Source organism: Acromyrmex echinatior, chromosome 9 (assembly GCF_024713525.1).
Source record: "Acromyrmex echinatior isolate Ae372 chromosome 9, ASM2471352v2, whole genome shotgun sequence".
In the NCBI taxonomy this organism is placed as follows: domain Eukaryota; kingdom Metazoa; phylum Arthropoda; class Insecta; order Hymenoptera; family Formicidae; genus Acromyrmex; species Acromyrmex echinatior.
This window is the reverse complement of record NC_141860.1, coordinates 5,836,737-5,857,931: the sequence shown is the minus strand read 5'-3', so window position 1 is coordinate 5,857,931 and position 21,195 is coordinate 5,836,737. Positions and strand designations below refer to the sequence as shown.

The 21,195-nt window shown below is 30.1% G+C and overlaps 1 protein-coding gene and 1 non-coding gene across 2 annotated transcripts; one reads left to right on the top strand and one right to left on the bottom strand.

Annotated features, from left to right (window-relative positions):
- Nucleotides 1–86: 86 nt before the first annotated feature.
- Nucleotides 87–20,461, bottom strand: IA-2 (tyrosine phosphatase IA-2). Its single transcript, XM_011064652.2, has 18 exons — nt 19,313–20,461; nt 17,087–17,188; nt 11,246–11,299; nt 10,521–10,581; nt 10,063–10,206; nt 9,496–9,580; nt 9,224–9,324; nt 8,176–8,747; nt 7,551–7,706; nt 7,357–7,397; nt 7,090–7,260; nt 6,859–6,985; nt 6,660–6,727; nt 6,088–6,471; nt 5,702–5,923; nt 4,233–4,597; nt 3,843–3,896; nt 87–3,771 (listed from the first exon to the last, which is right to left on the bottom strand). Exons 2-18 carry the CDS (start codon nt 17,178–17,180, stop codon nt 3,501–3,503), a joined length of 2,970 nt encoding a protein of 989 aa, XP_011062954.1. The 5' UTR covers nt 17,181–17,188; nt 19,313–20,461; the 3' UTR covers nt 87–3,500.
- Nucleotides 20,462–21,092: 631 nt separating this feature from the next.
- On the top strand, nt 21,093–21,164 carry TRNAP-UGG (transfer RNA proline (anticodon UGG)). Its single transcript has one exon. It is a non-coding gene; the product is annotated as a tRNA-Pro (tRNA).
- Nucleotides 21,165–21,195: the final 31 nt, after the last annotated feature.

The following is a 21,195-nucleotide window of genomic DNA, read 5'->3' as shown; positions in this document are numbered from 1 at the left end:
AAAAATAAATATTAAATATATAAAATGTTTGCAATTAAATATAATGTACTTGTTAAAATATGAACGAAAGGAAATATGTAAGCATATTCATGGCTTGAACATAGATCGATTTATTATTTTACAACATATATATATAGTATTATATATTGGGTAACATAGTATAGATTTATATAATTATCATTTATATATATAAGTCATCCCTTTACATAAAAATATAGAATTTGTTTTGTGAGTCAGTCGGTGCTAAAGAAGGCTAATCAAACTCAGTTGCGGTGACCAAGCGAAGTTTGACACAGTTTTAAGGTACATTAGTGTTCCTGCTTTTCAAAATCCTCTCTAAAATAATATTTGCATCATGTAACGCTGTTAAACAATTAATTATAGGCTCGCGAAACATTAATTCTTAAACCTATCACTGATTTTATCTAATACCAATTTCGACATAGCTTCCAAAAATATATTTAAATAACAAATTTTGGTATTTTCCGTTTTTATTTCTAAAAATTCATATTTCTCGATAAATAAATAGATGTTACAAATATATATATATATATATATTTGTAGAAAATAATAAAAGTAAAAAATTTTAATACGTAATTAATCGCCGAACAGTAATAAAATAATATTAGACGTACATACATTTACGTATGTAAATCTCCATCTCTATCATTTAACATCGTATTCATCAAGCTATATAATTTCCCAGCAAAACGATCACACGCATACACAATACTTTAAAACATCAAGTCATATTATCGATTTTTCTATAATAATTCTTGAAAACAAAATGATGATTCACACATGATTGACTAGATCATTTCGTAATACAAATTTACGTGGTTTTTTGTCTTCTTTTCTGCGAGTTGATATAATATGTTTGTGGCTGTCCGATCGATCATTCGCGTACTTAAATATATATCTGATAATTCTATAGTATACAATCTCATATTTGATATATACTTTCACGAATGATCCAATTTGTTTATAAAATAAATATATAGAATATTAATTTTTTATGAAGAAAATAACGGAGTTAATTAGAAAGTGGCTGTTCCGAAAATGTATATAACTTTATTAATGTAAATTCTTATGTTCTGTCACATATACGTATATTTTGGTACCGTGCAATTGACTTAGCTGATTGGTTTACGCTGATTTTAATTATTATTTATTGAATTTGAGATTAAAAAATTCATCTATTTTAAAGCTATTTTAAAGCACATTAATCGAAGGGCACGTAGGAATTAACATAATTCAGTGTACATAAATAATGTACACGCAAGAAAATCTTGTCTTCTTGTATTATTTAAACAAAAAGATAAGAAAAAGCCTATAAACAAGCGAATAAGATGTATATTTAATAATAACTTTTAATATTACAACAAAAAAAAAGATGGGACTTTACTTAGCCATTTTCAGCTATCATAAAGAATTAATTTGTAACGCAAATCTTGAATAGTATTAAATAATATCAAACACAAATTACGCGAGGCACATCGCAATTTTACAAGCAATAATTTCCTTCTTGCGTTTGTTACAACGCAATGTATGTATGTACATATACAAGTCCATGCTATACAACTCGTTGCTTATGTAGACATGGATTGAGCCAAATGTTAAAATACGGAATAGATTGCAAAGCCAAGATGTCAATTGCATATGAATACTCAATATTAAATTGTCATTTTGAGAGAGAGAAGTTAATTACATTCGTTAATTTTGAAAGAGTTAAAGTTAAAAAAAATAAGCTTACAGTATGTCTATAGTATTCTCGTGAACATCCGTCATGTTAGCGCTTCGAAATGTGATTAATATTATACAAGATTTGCATTTATATGAATTAATTCTCTGATTGCTGAAGATGGCTAAGTAAGCCAAAACGTTCCACCGCTTTTTGTTGTATTAGTAATATTACAAGTTATTATTAAATATACATCTTACTTGCTCATTCATAGGCCTTTTCTTATCTTTTTATTGTTTAAATAATTATAGTTAAATTGACCGATATGTGACGCATTTCTAAGTTTTAAAATTTATATAGATGATTTTAATATAAATATTTTATAGACTTTCTACGAAAAATAACATATTTTGTTCACGTCAGATAATAAAAATCTCGATCTGTATTAACACCGCATATTTAATGTTAAATGCAGCCAGTCTGATCATCAGTCCATGATTAATAATGAACTGAATAATAATATAATTTTTGAATTCTTGTATTAAATAAATAAAATCTCCAATAAATAAAATCTCAAACGTCCGCATTTAATGATAAAAAAATCGAGGTGCTAGTTAGATTTGAATCTATTAGTATAAAATCTTCCATTGTTTCATCGATCGATCGTACAGTGCAATAATCGTTCAGTTAACGATACATTGTGTATGTCTCGAGGAAACACCTAACGTATCCCTCTGTCATTCTGTTGTCCACAAGTATTTGATCCTTGAATAGGCCGCGTTTGAATGAGCGGAAGAGGACGTTATGCGATTAGTCGATGTAATAAAACAGTATCATCTTATATCAATAAAAGAAAAGATTTAAGATTCATGCACCACGTTAATATTTCACACTGTCTTAACATATACAAATATCGCTCTTATTTTCCCTCTCTTTACATAATGTTCTTAAATTAAAAGTATTAAAAGTGTATTTAACTTAATATTTCTCTTTGATATATACGGCATATATTTGTCATTATAGAAGTTTAAATCGACTATCATTCTTTTCGTATTTTAGGGAAATACAATCGGAATACGAAAGCTCGCGATTGGTGCACTCTAAAACTAATTACGCGAAGGTGCGGGTCAGTTGGGAAGTACCGAGCGTGTAGAAAATTCCAACGAAATTCCAACAACCGATTGATTCACTCCAGTAGGGTACATCGTAGTAAACAGCTAGTAAAAGTATTTAGCTTTTTCATGAAACATCGAAATTAATAGAATAGATACCTTTTTTACCTCGTTCGCGTCTTCATTGTAATTATTTTAACCTTGAACAGTATAAAATAGCCGACATGTAATTATACAATAAAATTTCTCGTACATCCTAGATAACATGCATGTTGCACAAGATATCTAAAAGACGTCTTTTAGATATCTTTTAAATACTTAAAAGAAGTCTTTTAAATATTTTATGCAATATAAATGTTATCCAAGACCTTTCTTGCAACTAAATTTTGAATAACAGAACTTTAAACATTTCATTGGAAAAAAATAATTTTTTTTTAATTTTTCAGAAAATTTGTGAATCAAACATGAAAAAATAAAAAAAATCTGATTCCCTAAATTTATTAGAATTAATAACCCGAGAAAAAATGTTATTTATATATAGACATATTTTATATATAATTATATATAATTGTATGTAAAATATATCAATTTTATATATATAATTATATATGATTTTATATAATTATATATGAAACGTTTCTTCCTCGGGGAAGATGTTGTCTCAATTTTATACCGTTTAGGATTAAATTTGCGTCATAACTTTAGCTTCACTGCTCCGATTTCGTGGGTGGCGAAGAACCGGTAGCCGTAACGGATTTCTCATTTGACGATACGGGTAAAGCCTTGAGAATCGCATGTACCTCTTCCGCCACTGCCATCAGGACGAACTCGAACTGTTGTTTCGTAGCAACCATGTCGGGTCTTTGATCTCTAATATGCTCGAGAGTAGCTGCGATATCAATTTCCTTCGCTCCCTTCGTCATACGATTTAGGACCATGTCGATCAAGCAGTAAGTACCAGTCCGTCCAGCTCCATCACTATGAAATGATTAAGTATGAAGATACATCATACATGATATTTCAAATATTCAATATAAAAATATAGATACCTGCAATGCACGACTATCGGGCAAGACCTCCCACGATATGATTTATTAACTTTCCTAGAAAGAGAAAAATCGAAATAACTTTAAAAGTTAGTATTTTTAGACATGTAAAAAAAAATAGTATTTATCATTCTTAATAATGTATAAATAATTATGTATAAAACATAGTGTTCTTAATTAAATCGTTCGATTTGATTTTTATATAGATACACATATATAATTAAATAATAATCTTTTAAACAATTACAGTATAAGTATAATAAATTAATATGTAATAATATGAAGGGAGAGAGAGAGAGAAAGAGAGAATATGAATTATATAATAATAAAAAAGTCGCCTTTCGCGTATGCATCTCCCTACAAAACACAGTAAATAATGAAATCGACACAAACCTACGGAACTCGAGCAGAGCCTTTGTAGAATACGGGACACTGTTCTCCGGCCAGGAGAGGAAGTGGAATTGCGTGACAGTACGAGTCTCACAAGTGCGCAGATTTTTCAGATAGAAGGAGCGCACTAGATAATCATCGCACCAAAAATGCTCCGACACCAGATGCACCTCGTAGATGTGATAGAGCTCCGATCCTTCCTCGGGCCAATAACGATGGCACATGGCACGGCCTTCTTCGGTAAGTCGTGTCAGCATCACAATTACTACACTGCCTTGTTCCCAAACCAATTGCCAGAAATCAGCCGTAGTCTGCGGTAATGGCCCTTGCGTGGCTATATAAGCCGGATTCCGAGGATCGTGATCCGTCTGCAAAGAACAAATGATATTGTGGTTTTCACAAAAAAATTTGTTAAACGCTCGGTCCGTAAACGATAAATTAGATAAATTAGTTTATAAACGTTTATAAACGATAAATTAGATTTATTGACAAAATTGTTTAATGTTTCCTTCCTGATTCTTATTAAAATAAAGAAGCGTAATTTTAATAAATTTAATCGCAGTTCGAATTCAATACCTGTAAAGAAACTATCATTTCCATTCTTTTATTCTATTGATGATTTAAAGCAGGATCGTTTTCATTGTTTCCATTCATGGATATTTAATCCATGTGTAGCATATAAGTGTCCCATTCAATTTCTATTATTGCTAATTTTTACTCTTTCTTTAGATCTTTCATTTACGACACGGACATATCAATAAACATAATATGGCCATACATTGTCAACTGTGCAGTTAAAAAATACAAAGCTTGCTCTCTCGATAAACATGCTACTTCGTTCGCTTGTGTTAAGATTATGATGCATTAATTAAAAAAAAAAAAAAAGAAAAAAAAGGATATCTACCGCAAGCCTTACTTGTGCCGAGAACGATTTTGCGATTTTTAAATGATCAACTTGACATGCCCATTGACTGAACTTACCGACTTCTATATGTATATATTGCGATGACAGCCGGAAAACCGAATGTCGTACGTATTTCAGCAACGTTATCGTGAAAACGAAAATATTAATTTTATTTTTACACAAGTTACCTTGCAACGATTGCTTTCATTTTTTACATCATATATATTGAATTTTTCGCGTATTAAAGTATGATCCTCCTGAATCCTATTTTATGCACTTGATACAATATTCTAATTTATAATAAATATTTATAATAAACAAAATATTATTTAATATTGTACTATATAATCCCAACATATCATAAACATATATTCTTATAAAAGATTACAATGAAAGAGAGAATGACAGTTTGTATCATTCGCCGTGTTCTGCGAATTTTGTTTAATATGACTAGATATATAAAATATGTCTAGTTTTAAAAAAGAAACGTTTAGGCTTCAGAAGGATATATAGGATTTAGGCTTCACTGAAGGAATAATGTAAAAAATAATATCACAGAAATACTTACGATTGTGGAAGCATTTATGTAGTCGGAATTATTAGCGTTTGCTAGATCGTTGAGGACTACTCGAGAGTGATCATAGGGAAGTGCCGCGTTGGGACGATTCTGCTTGACATTCGCCTCGCTCTCAGCGATCTCTGTGGACGATGGTTCAGCTTCGTAAGCACACAATGCCCCCCATTCCTGATCCAGACGATCCTTATTTTTCAAATGATCTTCCATGTATCTCTGCAAATATGAGTTTGATGTAGAGTGAGAAATATCAACACGAAATAACACGACTAATTTTAAATTAATCAAGCGCGACAAAAACTTCGAAAAGTTATATTTAAAATTCTTCTAATATTCAAAACATTTCTTTTTAGTTTTTCTATTTTATTATTTATGCTTACAAGAACCATGTGACCGGTTGATATGTCCATATTGGTGAGAGCAGGTTCCTCGCCCCAAGAGGATGTGCTGGATCGATTGGAGGACAGATTATTGGATTCATTTTCGCGCGTCAAGCTTGTGATACGTGGCGATTCCAACTTTTCACTCGGTTGTTTCGCTTGCATTCTCGCTCTGCATAGATCTTGGTAATCCTTGGATGCTTCTGGATCTGGAGTAGCCAGCCCAGCAAGCTTAGCTCGACATTTGGCGTGGCGACGCGCAATTATAAGCGTGACTACTGCGGCTGCGACTGCAGCCGCAACTCCAGCAGCTACCAATGCACCAAAAAAACTGGAACTTGTATCGCTCTCTCTAGCTACCTCCAGAGTAGCTGGTAATTTAGTCTGTAGAAAAATGTGGCTTTAACATTATTTTCTTTTGTGATTTAATCTTTGGGGCTTTTCATTATTGTAAAAAATGTAGTTTTATTAATAATATTGATAATATTAAAATAATATTTTATTTTAATTGGCAAAAAATTGGCAATTAATTAATCTATCTTGATAAGAAAGATATATATTTATTATAGTACCTTATCGCCTATACCTGCTCGAATAACTTCTATTCCTAGCGCATTTTGTAATTTACCCCGTATGTTATCTAAAACGAAGTACATTTTAAAATACATTTTGCAGAGACAAATTTGTTTTTATCTTATAATTTATGTAATATTTATATATTTTTATCAGAATTCGTATTCATATAAAATAAGTATAATATGTAAATTGTACCGATGTTGTTAACAACTTCGGTTGCGTTGTAATTTTTGTCATTTTGAATCACTTTAAATGTTACTTCCGCACGGCCCACTCGTATGTCTTTTAACGTTCCGGAAGGCAATCCCAGGAGTTCTTCGACCTAAAAATTCAAAAATTTTACATTAATTTTACATTAATTTTAAAGTATTATTCATAATTAATATCGCTTTGAAATATTATGAATTATGTTCTATTTTATTCTACCTTATTAACCACATGTTCCCCTTCAAGCCATGTATGAAACTCTTGTTCAAACTCAATATAGACATAATCTAAGTCAACATTCTTGTAAGTTTCTGACCGGTCATCGCTTGTTCTGTACATATTACTGTGTAATTCCTTCTTAGTTAATGGTGCGTATATTTCATTATTATTCTACAAGGATATGCATATATTTTGTTATTTTACTAAGATATTGATAGAATACTTACTATAATCTAATAGACAAAATATCAACTTAATTACACTTACATTCTGATTATCCACCTCGGAATAATCTTTGTCAAGAAGGGCTGCAAAAATGTAAATCAATGAAACAAAATAAAAATCTTGTAAATTACATCTTTGGGATATCTTTATTAATAAGAATCATCTTAAAATAATAAGAAAATTGATTGTAAAACTGAAATCAAATGCAGATTTAATTGGAAATACACTTTACTTACTAGCCGGAGATTGGGTTTTAAATGCATAATTATTTGTCGAAAACGGCGGTCCAGGTTTTTTAACGTCTAGACGTTCTCTGCGTTTAAAGCCAGCCAACTCTCGTCTCCATAAAAGTGCATCTAAATCGTCGTCGTAGATTTCGTCATATAAAGTTCCTGCGTCAAATATATTTCAATATAATAAAAAGATATTAAAGTAATCCTTTATATTGATAAGAGGTGGGCATACATTTGAAATATTTTTATTTAAAACACAGTATTTGCAAAATAAATGTATTTTATATTTTATATTTCAGCGGAGTACATGAAAATATTACATATTTTGTATTTAAAATCAAAAGATTGAAAGTTTTTTGTACTTTAAATAATAAGATTGATTGTCAATCTTAGTATTTGAAGTACAAATACAAAATACTTTTAATCTTTCATTATTAATACTGAAATACAAAATACAAAATACTTTATATGCTCACATGAAATACAAAATATGAAATATTTTCATGTGCTTCACTGAAATACACAAAATACAAAATACAATTACCTTATTACTATACCTTAATACTGTTTTTCAAATAAAAATATTTCAAATACGTGCCAGCCCTGTCTATTAAAGTGACAAACTTACCACTTGCATCGGATGTAATTTTATATTTCCTAGGTCGCACAACTCCTCCCTCAGTGTACATTTCTCGTATTTTCGAAGAAGTATCCACGTCGGATCTCTCGATATTTGCTGAATTTTCTTCATTAATTTCGCTATTCCCATAATCGAGATCCTCATCGCGTCCCATCACTCCCTTTTTTACATCAGTATCGGAAAATTCGAAACGCAGTGGTTTCTTCCGATGTTTATATTTTCTTGAGAACGCCCTTTCATTTGTCTCAGAGGAAGGCTTCAACAATGTGTAATCTGGCGATTTTTCGTTCTGCAAAAATTCAAGATTCGCGGACAAAAGTTGCGTGTCAGAAACATTCTCATCTTCTTCGTCATCCTCAGGCAATGTTTCATCTCTCAAAGTATCCTCAAGTGACTCGGTAACATCATTTTGATAATCATCGATGAAGCTGAATCGACGTGTTCTAGACGGATAAAATTGCTCGCGCATATTCATTGAATTTCTGTACTCATTGTCATATTTCTCATTGTTGATTGAAGCTTGATTATTCTCATCACCTCGCCATTTCATGTATCCAGATCTGTAAACAAATTGATGAATTTCTAATTGTATATGTCAATAATTGTCGTTCACAATAAAAAATCGATATCTCACTCAAAAATCAATTAAAGAAATATTGAGTCATATTTTTTATCATACATTAAATTTCTTACTTGATATATGTAATAAATATATAATAAATATATATTTAATAATATTATAATATATTTAATAAATATATTCTCTATATATTCTCCTTTCTATTCTATTTTCATTGTATTTGAATATATATATAACTAATTTTTAACAATAAATGCAATAATTCATATATATTATTTAGTTTTTTATTTAAATCTCCGGTTGTATTTTCAAATATAATAGAGTATAAAATTAATAAAATAATTAAAAACTTTTTTATAAAAGCGTAAATCTGAAATAGCTTATAACAACATATAAATACTAGAATGTGCTTGTATTATTTTTAATCGACCTTTCTTTAAGCAAGATAAGTCCTACCTATCCTCAATGTCTGTGGGACGATATAAAACATCGGCCAAATTACTCTCAGGATTTTCGTTGTCCGTAGATATTCTTAGTATGGCGACTGCTGGAACCATCTGTAAAGAATATCGACTGATTACTACGGAGTAATATTACGACCAGTTACATATTTAAAAAAAAATAATTATAGCATTATCAGCAATTGATTATTTTATAGAAAAAAATATTTTTCAATGTGTAGTTGAGAATGTACATGTGAACGCGTTTACGTTATGATTTATACTAACTTCGTCAATAAATCCATCTTGTTGTTCATTGAGACGTGGTTTCTTTAAATATTCGCAGAGACGAAAATCACGAGCATCATTTTGTCTGAAAATTTTTTCAAATTCTTTTTTAAATACTTTTAATCGATATACATCAATATAATAATCGATATACATCGATTTAATAATTTCATAAATTATATATATATATATATATATATATATATATATATATAAATTTCGGATTTTGCAAATTTATAATTGTTACTTATTACTTTTTTGTCATATCAGATACATGTCACTATTTTTCCATATAGTATTTTAGTTTAAAAGTTTCTGTGATATAATATTAAAAATGCATATTTAATTTAACCTGAAAAAATTAAATATTTAGCAAGCACATAGCAGCGTACAATTTTCTTTTATTTTATTGCAAAAACTTTACATGATGAAAAAAATGACACATCTCTAAAATCTATATATATATATATATTAAAAATATGAAAACTCATATCAGTGCATACATGTAATCTCTTTTGATAAATTTAAGTTTGTTAACGACTTATAAGTTCTAACAAAGTGATGTACCCATATCGGAGATTATGCAACGAAGTTTGCACAATACATTGAGTAAATGGATGTTTCCAGTTGTATCCGTTAGATTCTATAAGTCTCATCAATTGTAGTCTCATCGAGTGTAGCAGCTCCAGTTCATCGATATCGAGATTATATCTGAGGAATAGACTTGTATTACATCGCAATAACGCGTTGATTATGCTACACTTTATGTGTTGATCGCACTAAAACATTACGTAGGTGTACGATAATAAAGACGATAAAGATGAAGTAGCGAGACCGTTTGACGACCCGATGTAAAATTAACCGATCGGAAAAAGAATTCAATTCCGCTTGGTCCATATACATATATTGCGTTTGCATATATCTCGAGTTGACATTTGAGATGTAGACATTTCAGTGCGAATAATTCATGCAGAATATTATAAATACACAATTTTAAGGACATGATTTTTAGCTCGTTAACTTACTGATATAAATTCTCATTCTCTAAATTCGTGTATTGAGGTATACATTTTCCGAATGCCAGATCTGAAAAAATAATGTTAATATAAAAATGTCCAGAAAGCAAAATTGTTCACAAAATGTCAGCCGATTGGCAACAAATTTAATCAGAAAAATTCAACAGATTCGGTATTATCTGTATCCGTATTAAATTCGTGTTTTGCCGGCAAAGCCTGTTGATATAACAGCAAATTAGAACGGCAAATTGAGAACTTGTCAAATGCACATTCTGCTCGACCTCGAATCTACTGTGTTAAATAATTAAACTAAAATGCAAATCTGCTTGGTTTCTGCCGCCAATTTACTGTTATATAAACAAATTTTATTATATTTCTTGTAACATTCTGTCGCCACTGCCAATATAACAGATTCTGCATCAAATTTGTAACTTTCTTGCTGACAAGATTTGTCACGTGACATTGTGCAAAATTTTTCAAGCAAACTTGGCTAACTGAGATAAATATTGTACAAAAGATTGTTATATTCAATTCTACTAATAATAACTAACAATTTTAACATTAACATAATTAACATAATTAACTCTGATTAAACTTAAAAAATCATATGAAAATTTATTTTTAATGATCTATTTATTTCTATATTTTTTTCTTATTATGTATATAAAATAAAAGATTAAACAATTTTCATTTTATTATTAATTATTAATTAAAGAAAACTATAAAATTATTACCGTCAAAGCACTTTTCCGTCTGAGAGTCACATATGTCCTCGCTGAATAGACATCCTAAAAATAGAATTATACAAAGAGCTAAGAGAAATTGTTTATATATAAGAGATATCTTTTGTGTGTGTGTGTGTGTGTGTGTGTGTGTGTGCGCGCGCGCGCGCGCGCGCGTGTGTGCATCCCTTTCAAATTGTAATAATTAATTAGCTTTGTCGATTCCAAGTATTTGTGTCAAATGTAGATTCAAACATGTAGAGATTCAAGCGCGCACATATTTTGACAAAGGCAAGCAATCTAATTTCGTCCTGCTCATTTGCTTATGAAGCAATCGACCGGTTTGCTATTATATTGCAACTTGTGAAACACATAGATATTATGGAATAAATATAGCAAGACGTTGAAAATGTTTAGAAACAAACTAAAATTTAATCACACAAATTTCCTAAAATTACTTTAGTGTGTTCGTCATAGATAATTCTGGACAGACCTTTTATATATTCGTATTATCATATAAAGTAAAGCACACGTGTCCTCATATATCATGTATGTTTTTTTATAAGGAATGCATTTCTATAAGGAATATCAAAGTTTATACTTATAAGTTTATATTTATAAGTTTTTAAAAACTTATATGTATCTATATGTATAAACTTTGACATTCCTTATAGAAGATTGCAACTTTATAAGAAAATAAGAAAATCAAGGCAGATGGATATCAATTTTTTTCTTTCTTACAATTTTTTGTCAGTTCATTATACGTTTAATAACTTTTCAATCACATTTAATCTTCGTTTCAATTATTATTCTTTTCAATTCGCATTTTAAATTATTTCATTTTTTCCATAAAAATAAATTATTTGTCTCGTAATGTTATTATATATCCTCATCATAATTTAATATTAAATTAAATTCTCTTATGACTGAGGATTTGATTATATCAGTTTGATTTGATGTCAAATAGAATGTATATATAATATGTAAAAAATTAAGGAACGTAACGATTGTGCATGATTGCATGATTAAAAAAAATTGCATACATTTGAATAGCCCAAAGCTTACAATTAAATTGAAAAAATTTACATTAGAGTAAGCAGGATACATCTAATGAATACGAGTCACAATTGTACGCATTCATCTTCTTGATATGTCATTATGCTATTATTTACTCTTACATATAAAAAAATTGAAAATAAATCACCTGAGAGCATCTGGAATAATATATCGAAAAAGGAAGAAAAATATTACTTGTAGATTTATTTACTTGTTACAAAAATTAATTTATTGAATATAAAATCTAGAAATTGAATTAAAACCTAGAAATTGAAGAGCAATATTTGAACACTTAGTAAATGGTATACAAAATTTATAATATTTCGAACTGTTTGCAAGAATATATTTGAATGCGATTTAATTTATTATATCATACAATATTTGTTAAAAGACTAAATGTTTATTTGATATACAAGTACCATAAACAGGCTAAATTTTAATTGGAATAATTGGTAATTATGAGCTATAATTGACATAAGTATCGCAATACGATCTTTAATAAACATCATTTCGCGTCATAAACAGATATATATATAAATATATATATATATATATCTATTATATACTAAATATAAATATTTATTATTAGCCTTTTTGTTCAATGAATAAAAAGCATTCTTTTATACAAGGAAAATGTCAAGATCAAATATAATAGATGATCAATGTGCATCGAGTGAACAGATAAAGCGGATGTTCCATGTACATCGCATATTCACAGCAAACACGAGTGTATAATAAAATTAAAATACAGAAATAATGTAATTAAAATGCACACGAATATGTGCACTTCAGTTGTAGTATTGTGTAAAAGGTGGTGGTTTAAAATGTGGCAGGTGTCTTAAAATAATTTACTGCCATTCTTTTAAAAAAATCACTGCTATTTCAAAACTAATTCTTAAATTACTTAGGTCGAATTCGTGCTTATGAGTATCATTTGTCTTCAGGCGGTATTCATAATCCATTCTTATTTCAAGACTGTCTTAAGTAATGTCTTAAGACGCTAATACGGCCCTCTGATTCGTGACTTCTTAAGACTGTACTTAACGATCTTGAATATAAGATCTGACTATAAATATCGGTCTTTGTTTAATATTTGACAAACAACAAGGATAAAATAATTTTTAAACGTTGTGATCATGAATCGGACAATGGCCATGGTATAGCTAGATATAATTACATTGCTTCTGCGTTTCAATTTTATTATATACATGCGTGTTTGCTGTAAACATGCGATGTATATGTAAACATCCAATTTATCAATTCGTTCGATCCGTGTAGATTATCTATTATATTTGATTCTGATATTTTCTTTGTGTAAAAGATTGTTTTTTTTGTTTTATGCATTGAAGAAAAAAATCACACTTCAAGCCACCACCTTTCATGGTATCGAAAGAGTTATCTAGAATTATAGTAGACAAAACGAGGTGAGAGGAGAAGGCACGGAATAGATAAGCAAAGGGTTACGTGACATATCTGAGAGAGCGAGAGAGTATAGCGGTTTTACAGCATTCGATAGAGACATCTCGCAAAGCTCACAAAGGTGGTGGCTGCGTGGGATGAACAGTTCGATAACTGTCGAGTTACTGTCGTGGGCGAAAATCGAACTCTTCCCTTCCTCTCGCTTTCTCTCTGCATGTGCATGCGCGCGCGTATGTATGTGTATGGAAAAGATTTTTTATTTTACAAAGGATGGAATATGACTGAATTTAAAAACCGTTAACGATGATACATTAATGATAATTAACAGAATTATCTTCAAAAATTTTGTTTTTCAGAAATTTTTAAATTGCTTATCTAATACGTACTATTATTTACAGATCAGATTTCCTTAACTAAAAATTTAAGATTGCGAGACAGTCTTATTTAAAAATTGATAAAGAGTAACAAGAAATAAGTGGACTCCTTGTAATTGTATATAAAAAATAATAAATTCAAAGCAAAATTTTATGTAACTTTATACATCTATTAAATGATATCTAAGAATATTATATTATTTTTTTTGCATATTTCTTATTTCTCGTGCTGACTCCAAATTAGCCCTTAAAAATTGATCAGAAAGAAAATAACAATCAGAAAAAAATCTTTCTCCTTTACATTTATTTTAAATCATTTATTCAATCAATATTTATCACGTCAGATTTCCATTTTTGTTTCTTCTAGTTATATTAATTCAGTTTGTTTCATAATTTCTTCGAAACCTCCTTAGAGTAAAAAGAATCTACAAAAAGAATTGAAGTGTTCCAAGCCGAACAAAAGTCAATACAATTTATTCTCGCATTATTAATATGATTGGTTCATATTAAATTTCCTTCTATTAGTTTACAGATTTCATTTATCTTAGTTTGAAATCAATTTTCTTTCAACAAAATTTTCTTCGCAATTATTTAAAGTTATCAATATTATTAATATTATCAATATTATCATTATTAATACAAAATATTATTCCTGTTACTTCATTAATATCTGCAATTGAAAGAAGCAGTAATCAAATCTTTTAATAATTTTCTCATAATAAATTTTACAAGATAAAGCGGAGCTATTTCGTCCATTTCTCATAATATTGCTTATGATTCCAAGTAACGTATATTCAACATTTAAAGGTCATACTTGCTCTCAAGATTAAACAACCATAATTGTATGAGGTAGTTACAAACACGTTACTGCAAAAATAAAAAGATATTGTTTGTCGCCGTAAATTTTATATTACTTTAAAATTGAAAATAACGGAATTAACGGAAGCTCCGCTCTACACCTTGTAGGATTATACATTGCGAATGTGACAAATAAATTTATAATATTTATATAAGCCACGTTTGTGAATGAAAAATATCCTAAGAATGATAACGAGAAATCAATGAAGATCGACGACCTTAATCTCGATTTCTTCTAAAAGTGCGCTGGGAATAATATAGTCGCAAAAGCTCACCGCTGACGTCAAACGTTGGAGGATATTACGAGCTAAAAATGTTCATCGAGCTTTAAAGTCTAGTTACGTTAATATTCTTTCTTTATTTAATAATTAACCTTAATTAGTATTCATGGGTCCAGTGGCCCCCATCATTTTTTTCTACTATGTTGTAAAAAATTGTTCATAAAAAACGTTTTTCACAATCTTACATAATTTTACGTTATATAATCTTATTTGTCAGATCTTGACATTGAACTTTAAACAAAGTACATTAATTTAAAGTACATTAGGCCTGCAAATATCAGTTAAAAAAATTTTGAAACGCGAATATCTGTTAGAATTAAGAATTATTTTTAATGGATATACAACATTGTGAATGCATGTACATAACGTACGTTATACATAACATAAAAATTAATTGTAAGATTAATTTGATTAATTGTATATTTTAATATTGCCGAGCCCTCCGAATCTCTTCGGTTTTATCCGTAACGTTTAATTAATTTACATTTTCCTTTTATTATACACACATATACATATATAGTATATGGCATTATACAACTTTTGTATGTATATTTTTCGCAATCATTACGTTGTAATTTTAGAAAAAATGAAATGTAAGCAATAACTTCTATAGTCAGGCGTGGTTTGCTCATTTTTTCTTATATTTCTTTTCGACGTATTGTTAATCAATAAGTGCTCTTTCATGAATATAGCGAAACAGTATGTTACTTACAAAAGTATAATGTCACGCTTTAACTTGATAGGGCGTCAAACTATTGAGGCGTACCGACTTATCACAACCGATGTTAATATTTCAATATGAATACTCACATCATCGAAAACAATTAATTGAAAATAAAGTTTTCTTTCGTTGAATATCTTGAAAAAGCATTCTATGTTTTATTTGAGATTATATTTTAAAAAGATTCTTATAAAAATATCAAAAAATTTCAAGAATTATAGATATTTAAAAAAACTTGAATATTATGAGAGAGAGAGAAAGAGAGAGACTTATTTTATTTTAAAAAATAAATAAGTCTTAAAATTTTGCACATTTCGGTACATTATATACAATTAATATATCATTTAAAAGTAGCAGAATTGAAATTTTTTCATTTAGCTTTGCTGATTTGAAAGTCTGTATCATTTTCTCAGCGTGCTGTTACATCTACGTAATATATCCCTCATCCTTTGTTACATGTTATCACATTTACTTCTCACGTACAAAGGGTTTCTAGTTGATTGCACGGAATGTTATAACAGGTGGTTCACAGTGAAACATATCGAGTGGAACACTTCAACGTGTGAAAAGTTATATTTCCTGTCTCTTTTAAAAGCCTCGCTTATCGACTCCAAGAGGAGACTTAAAGTTCATCCGCTTATTAATTGCAAAGAGAAGCGAAGCATCTTCACAACCTTGAAAAGATATTCAACGAAAGTATATAATTGCAGAACTTTTAACTTGAAATTGAAATACTTATCTATTTCAAATTAAAACATTAAAATAGATGCCCAGAAAAAAATGTTATATATATAGACATGTTTTATATATAATTATATATAATTGTATATAAACTATGTAAATTTTTTATAATAATAATATATATTTATAGTAATAATTATATATAATTATTTATAACTACATATGAAACATTTTTTCTCGGGTGGCGACGTACATTTTCTACGAGAAGAGGCAGACGACTTGATTAAAAAACATTTTTATAAAAATATCATTTTTAATATTATATTCTCCCTTTTTCTCTTTCCATATTTTCTAATATAATCACATAAGTAATTTCACTAATTACTTGAATATTCGAGTCACTTTCAGAAGTAAACGTTATTATTTTCGTATTTGCGGGATAATAATATTGAATTACACTTACCGACGTCGCCATCAGCCAGAACGACGACGTGATGGAGGACTAATATACAGAGCACCAGCAGCTCCAAGCCTCCTTGCCACCGTTTACGGCCCATAGATGTTCCTATAATTATAAATTCACATCAAATCTTTATATTCATATCAAATCTCTACCTATTATCACTTATATATTATAATTTCTATTTATTTATCCTTCAAACTTCTCCATAGAAAAATAAAACAAACGCCATAGCCATGATTTTAACGAATAAATAATAACTAAATAGTAACAAGTAAATACCTAATGAGTTCATTACGCATAAACGTTACATTACACTATTTTACTCTAGTTTATTTTGCAAATGAGTTTTTTCTTTTAATAGTTTTCAATGATTAAAAAGTTATTGCAGTCATTTCAGTGATAAATATTACGTCAAATTTAAAATTGTATTTCGTCAATTGATTACTGGATTACTCAATACGGAAATATACTTGGACTTATAGCAACATTTTCTAGGAGTAGTATAAATACTTTTCTGAGTGCGCCGCTCTAAAGTACTCGTCCTCGAACGTAAATCCAACAAAAGTTAATACACACAGTATAATTTACGCCATTTTTTTAAATCAATATTACAGAAATGTTATGGATTGGAATTATTTTTTATCAGACAAGAGAGACAAAGAAGAATGGGAAAATTATTAATCTGTCTTTTGTGTTTCATATTTTTGTATTTTATCTTCAGATATATGAAGAAAAAAAATTTTATTTAATATTTATTTAATATATAGCATTCTACAAAAAGCAGAAAAAACGATAAAAGTAAAAATAAATATTTTATGTTGATGACTATTTCCAGCTTTGGATTTTTATTCCAGACATCACGATTCTCTATTTATTTCTAAGAGGTTTTTGCACGATTATTTATGCTTATATGTGCATGTCTCATAATTGAAACATCAGATTGTAGCCATGTTCACCTAACCACCTTGGTTAGGTGAACATGGTTAATTATCTGACTGGATGAGTTCTAGTCTCTAATTTGCAATCCTCAGTCTCTAATGTGTAATATGACACAGGCTTAAGGAGACGTTAATTTACCTCTGAAGGATTGCATTCGAAAATACTACCAGAGTGTCTCCGAGTATCATTTTATCTTTGTTGTTCATCTATTCAAATATCAAACAAGGATAAAATGACACTTGGAGATATTCGCGTAGCATTTTCGAGCGCAGCCCTTCAGAGACAAATTAAGCTGTTCATAAACCTATGTCACACTACGCATTAGAGATTGATGATTGCAAATTAGAGATTAGAACTCAATTAGTTAGATAATTTTAATTTCAATCCCTTTTGTTCTGATTGGCTAAATTCTAATCTCCAATTCGCAATCTTGAATCTCCAATGTATATAGCGTGACACAGGCTTTATGACAGATCTATAATAGAAATCGTAAGAGGTCTGAAGTCGTAGGAAATTGACCAATCATAGTCGGTTATTCTTCGTACATTCGATCGTGATTAGTCAATTTTTTACGACAGACTTTACGATCACTATGTCTACTGTATTCCACATAAAAAAGCCTACGCGAATACATCATTCGAATACAATTTTAATCACCTCCCAGATATTATTCTCAAATATTACGGAAACGAAAAAAATATATGCAACTTCTATAATTTTGTTTTAAATATTTAAGTTTGCAGATCTCTCATAATAAATACTTTTAATGAATAGAATAGAATGAATGAAGTTGTATTTATTCATATGTATTGAATGAGCAATATGAAATACGGTACTGTGAATAAAGTAGATATTACTCGGCAAAGAGAGGGTGAAATAAATTTTTACTTATCTTGATAGAATTCTTTTAACCATCTATTTACATATGCACAATCGTAATGTATTTTAAAGAAAATTAGTATAAAAGTTCTGTTTAAAAAAAGATACGCGAAATTAAAATCCATTTTTAAAACTAATTACAAAGGAGCTCTTTATACACAAGAATGAGTTTTCTGTAAACGATTAAGATATGAAATTAAGAGAAAAAAGAGAGAGATAGAGGGGAGGAGAACGAGAAAGAGAGAGAGAAAGAGAGACAGGAAGAGAGTGAGGGGGATGGAGAGAAAAAAAAGAAGAGAGAGGGAGGGAGGAAGGGAGGCAAGAGAGAGAGAGAACATGGGAGAGGAAAAAAGCGAAAGAAGAAAGAGAGAAGCAAGGTGGAACGGATAAACGTAGATACGTCTTCACCTGGGCGTGACTCAACGTAGCCTTTTCACACCCTGCGGCACATCGTACGCGTCGCCACGAGGAACACCGCCGGCACTGTTTCCGCTTCGCGAAAGAGCTAACGATCACCACTTGGCGGTCCTGGGTGCAAGCTCCTGGACCATGTCCTCGTAAACAGCTGCCGGTTCCGCCGCAGTGATGGCACTGACTGAAAAGCGAGGGCAGACAGGATGATGAGGAGGAGGTACAACAGGCGGCGGCGACGACGCGCAGGGCGTGCGTCGTCGGATTTTGAAATCGATTGCAACGCGCCGCCGGGTAGTGGGCCAACGAAGACGTAGAATGATAAAACGAGAGGTGTGAGAGAAGTAATGAAAGGGAGGTAGAGATAGGAAATAGAGAAAGAGAGAGAAAGTGCGAATATCGTCGTCGACAATGATAAAGAGGAATATCCTACGAAAAAATAAATTATCTCATCGAATCGACAGAGGAAGAACGATACTAATGAACGAAGTTACAGCGTTACATCCTTTGTTAACGATGAAAATTTTTGTTTTATCGCCAAAGGCAAAAACAAGGGGAGAAAGAGAAGAAACGAACGGTGACGCGGCAAACATGGTCGACGACACAGTCACGAGTTTTGTTTTATCGTATTATTTGTGTGTATATCTAGATATAAATATATATTGTATGTATATATCCTACCTAACGATGGATTTTCTAAGAAAAAAGATATAGCGTGTGAAAGCTGATACGATCATCAACGAGAAAAGAAACGAAGGACGAAGAAGCATGAAACTTGTTCGCGTTGCGTTGTTGGAAGGGTTTTACAGGACATATATAATATCGATTAGAGAACACTTGTTGCGGGTGAATGAAAAGCGCGAGACAAATATGACCTAAGCTATCTGAAAGAAACGGGCCGCCGAAAGATTTATGCCATTTCTAATGATATAATCGAGAGATAAGGAGAGAAGAGGGTCGTTAATAAGGAAATGCTCTATAATGAGAAACAACGATTAATTATCGCAAAAAATTCTTTTACATCGTCGGAAAAAAATATCTCGTTAACTATCCTGAGAAGATAAACATGAATATTTCAGCATTCATGCTTTTTTCACAGACTTTAAATTTAATAAATGCTTGTTCTATATATTATATGCATATAATATACCTCGTTCGTAATTGACATTTGCTTTTGTATCTTTTATTCCTCTTTTTCATTTTCGATAGCAATAAATTATCCCTCATTGATCGTTAAATATCGCCGGAAAAAGGAAACGATCATTAAATTACGGAATTTATTACCAATTTAAATTTGCATACGATTTGAATCGCGTATTTGAAGTCAATCCGCATTTCTGAAAATGTTCAATTTTCTTATAAATATTATACATAATTGATCTATTTTCTATAGTTTATATATACAATACAACTGTACATTTTTATAAAACTTAAAATGATTGTAGGTATATGTTTGTTGTTTGGCGAAAGCGAGAGAGAGAGAGAAAGAGAGAGAGAGAGAGAGAGAGAGAGATATGATGATATACCAACAAATGATGATATATCTCAGACTCAAACTCGCATTAATAATGTGTCATTGCGTGTATATAGTCTACCGTATTAAATTCGTCCGGAATAAAATCTTTTTTGTGTTTATCAATACTTGAATTTTTTTTTAATTTATCATATTATATTAGTTTTTACAATCTGGAGATACGGTAGTATTTCAGTATTAAGCATGATGCAAGATATTGTAATATGTAACGGATCTACCTTTCTTGACGTTGCACAGTCATCAGGCCTCTTGGTCTAGGGGTATGATTCCTGCTTTGGGTGCAGGAGGTCCCGGGTTCAAATCCCGGAGGGGCCCGATATTTTTTTTTAAATTGTATTTTACTTAT

Bases quoted from the DNA above. Each gene is read 5' to 3' on its own strand.
- IA-2 (XM_011064652.2), bottom strand. From the start codon at position 17,180: ATGGGCCGTAAACGGTGGCAAGGAGGCTTGGAGCTGCTGGTGCTCTGT. The intron at 7,707-8,175 runs GTAAGTTTGTCA...TATTTGACGCAG, and splicing joins AATTACATCCGATGCAAGTG to GAACTTTATATGACGAAATC. The intron at 6,728-6,858 runs GTACAATTTACA...ACTTCGTTTTAG, and splicing joins CGAAGTTGTTAACAACATCG to ATAACATACGGGGTAAATTA.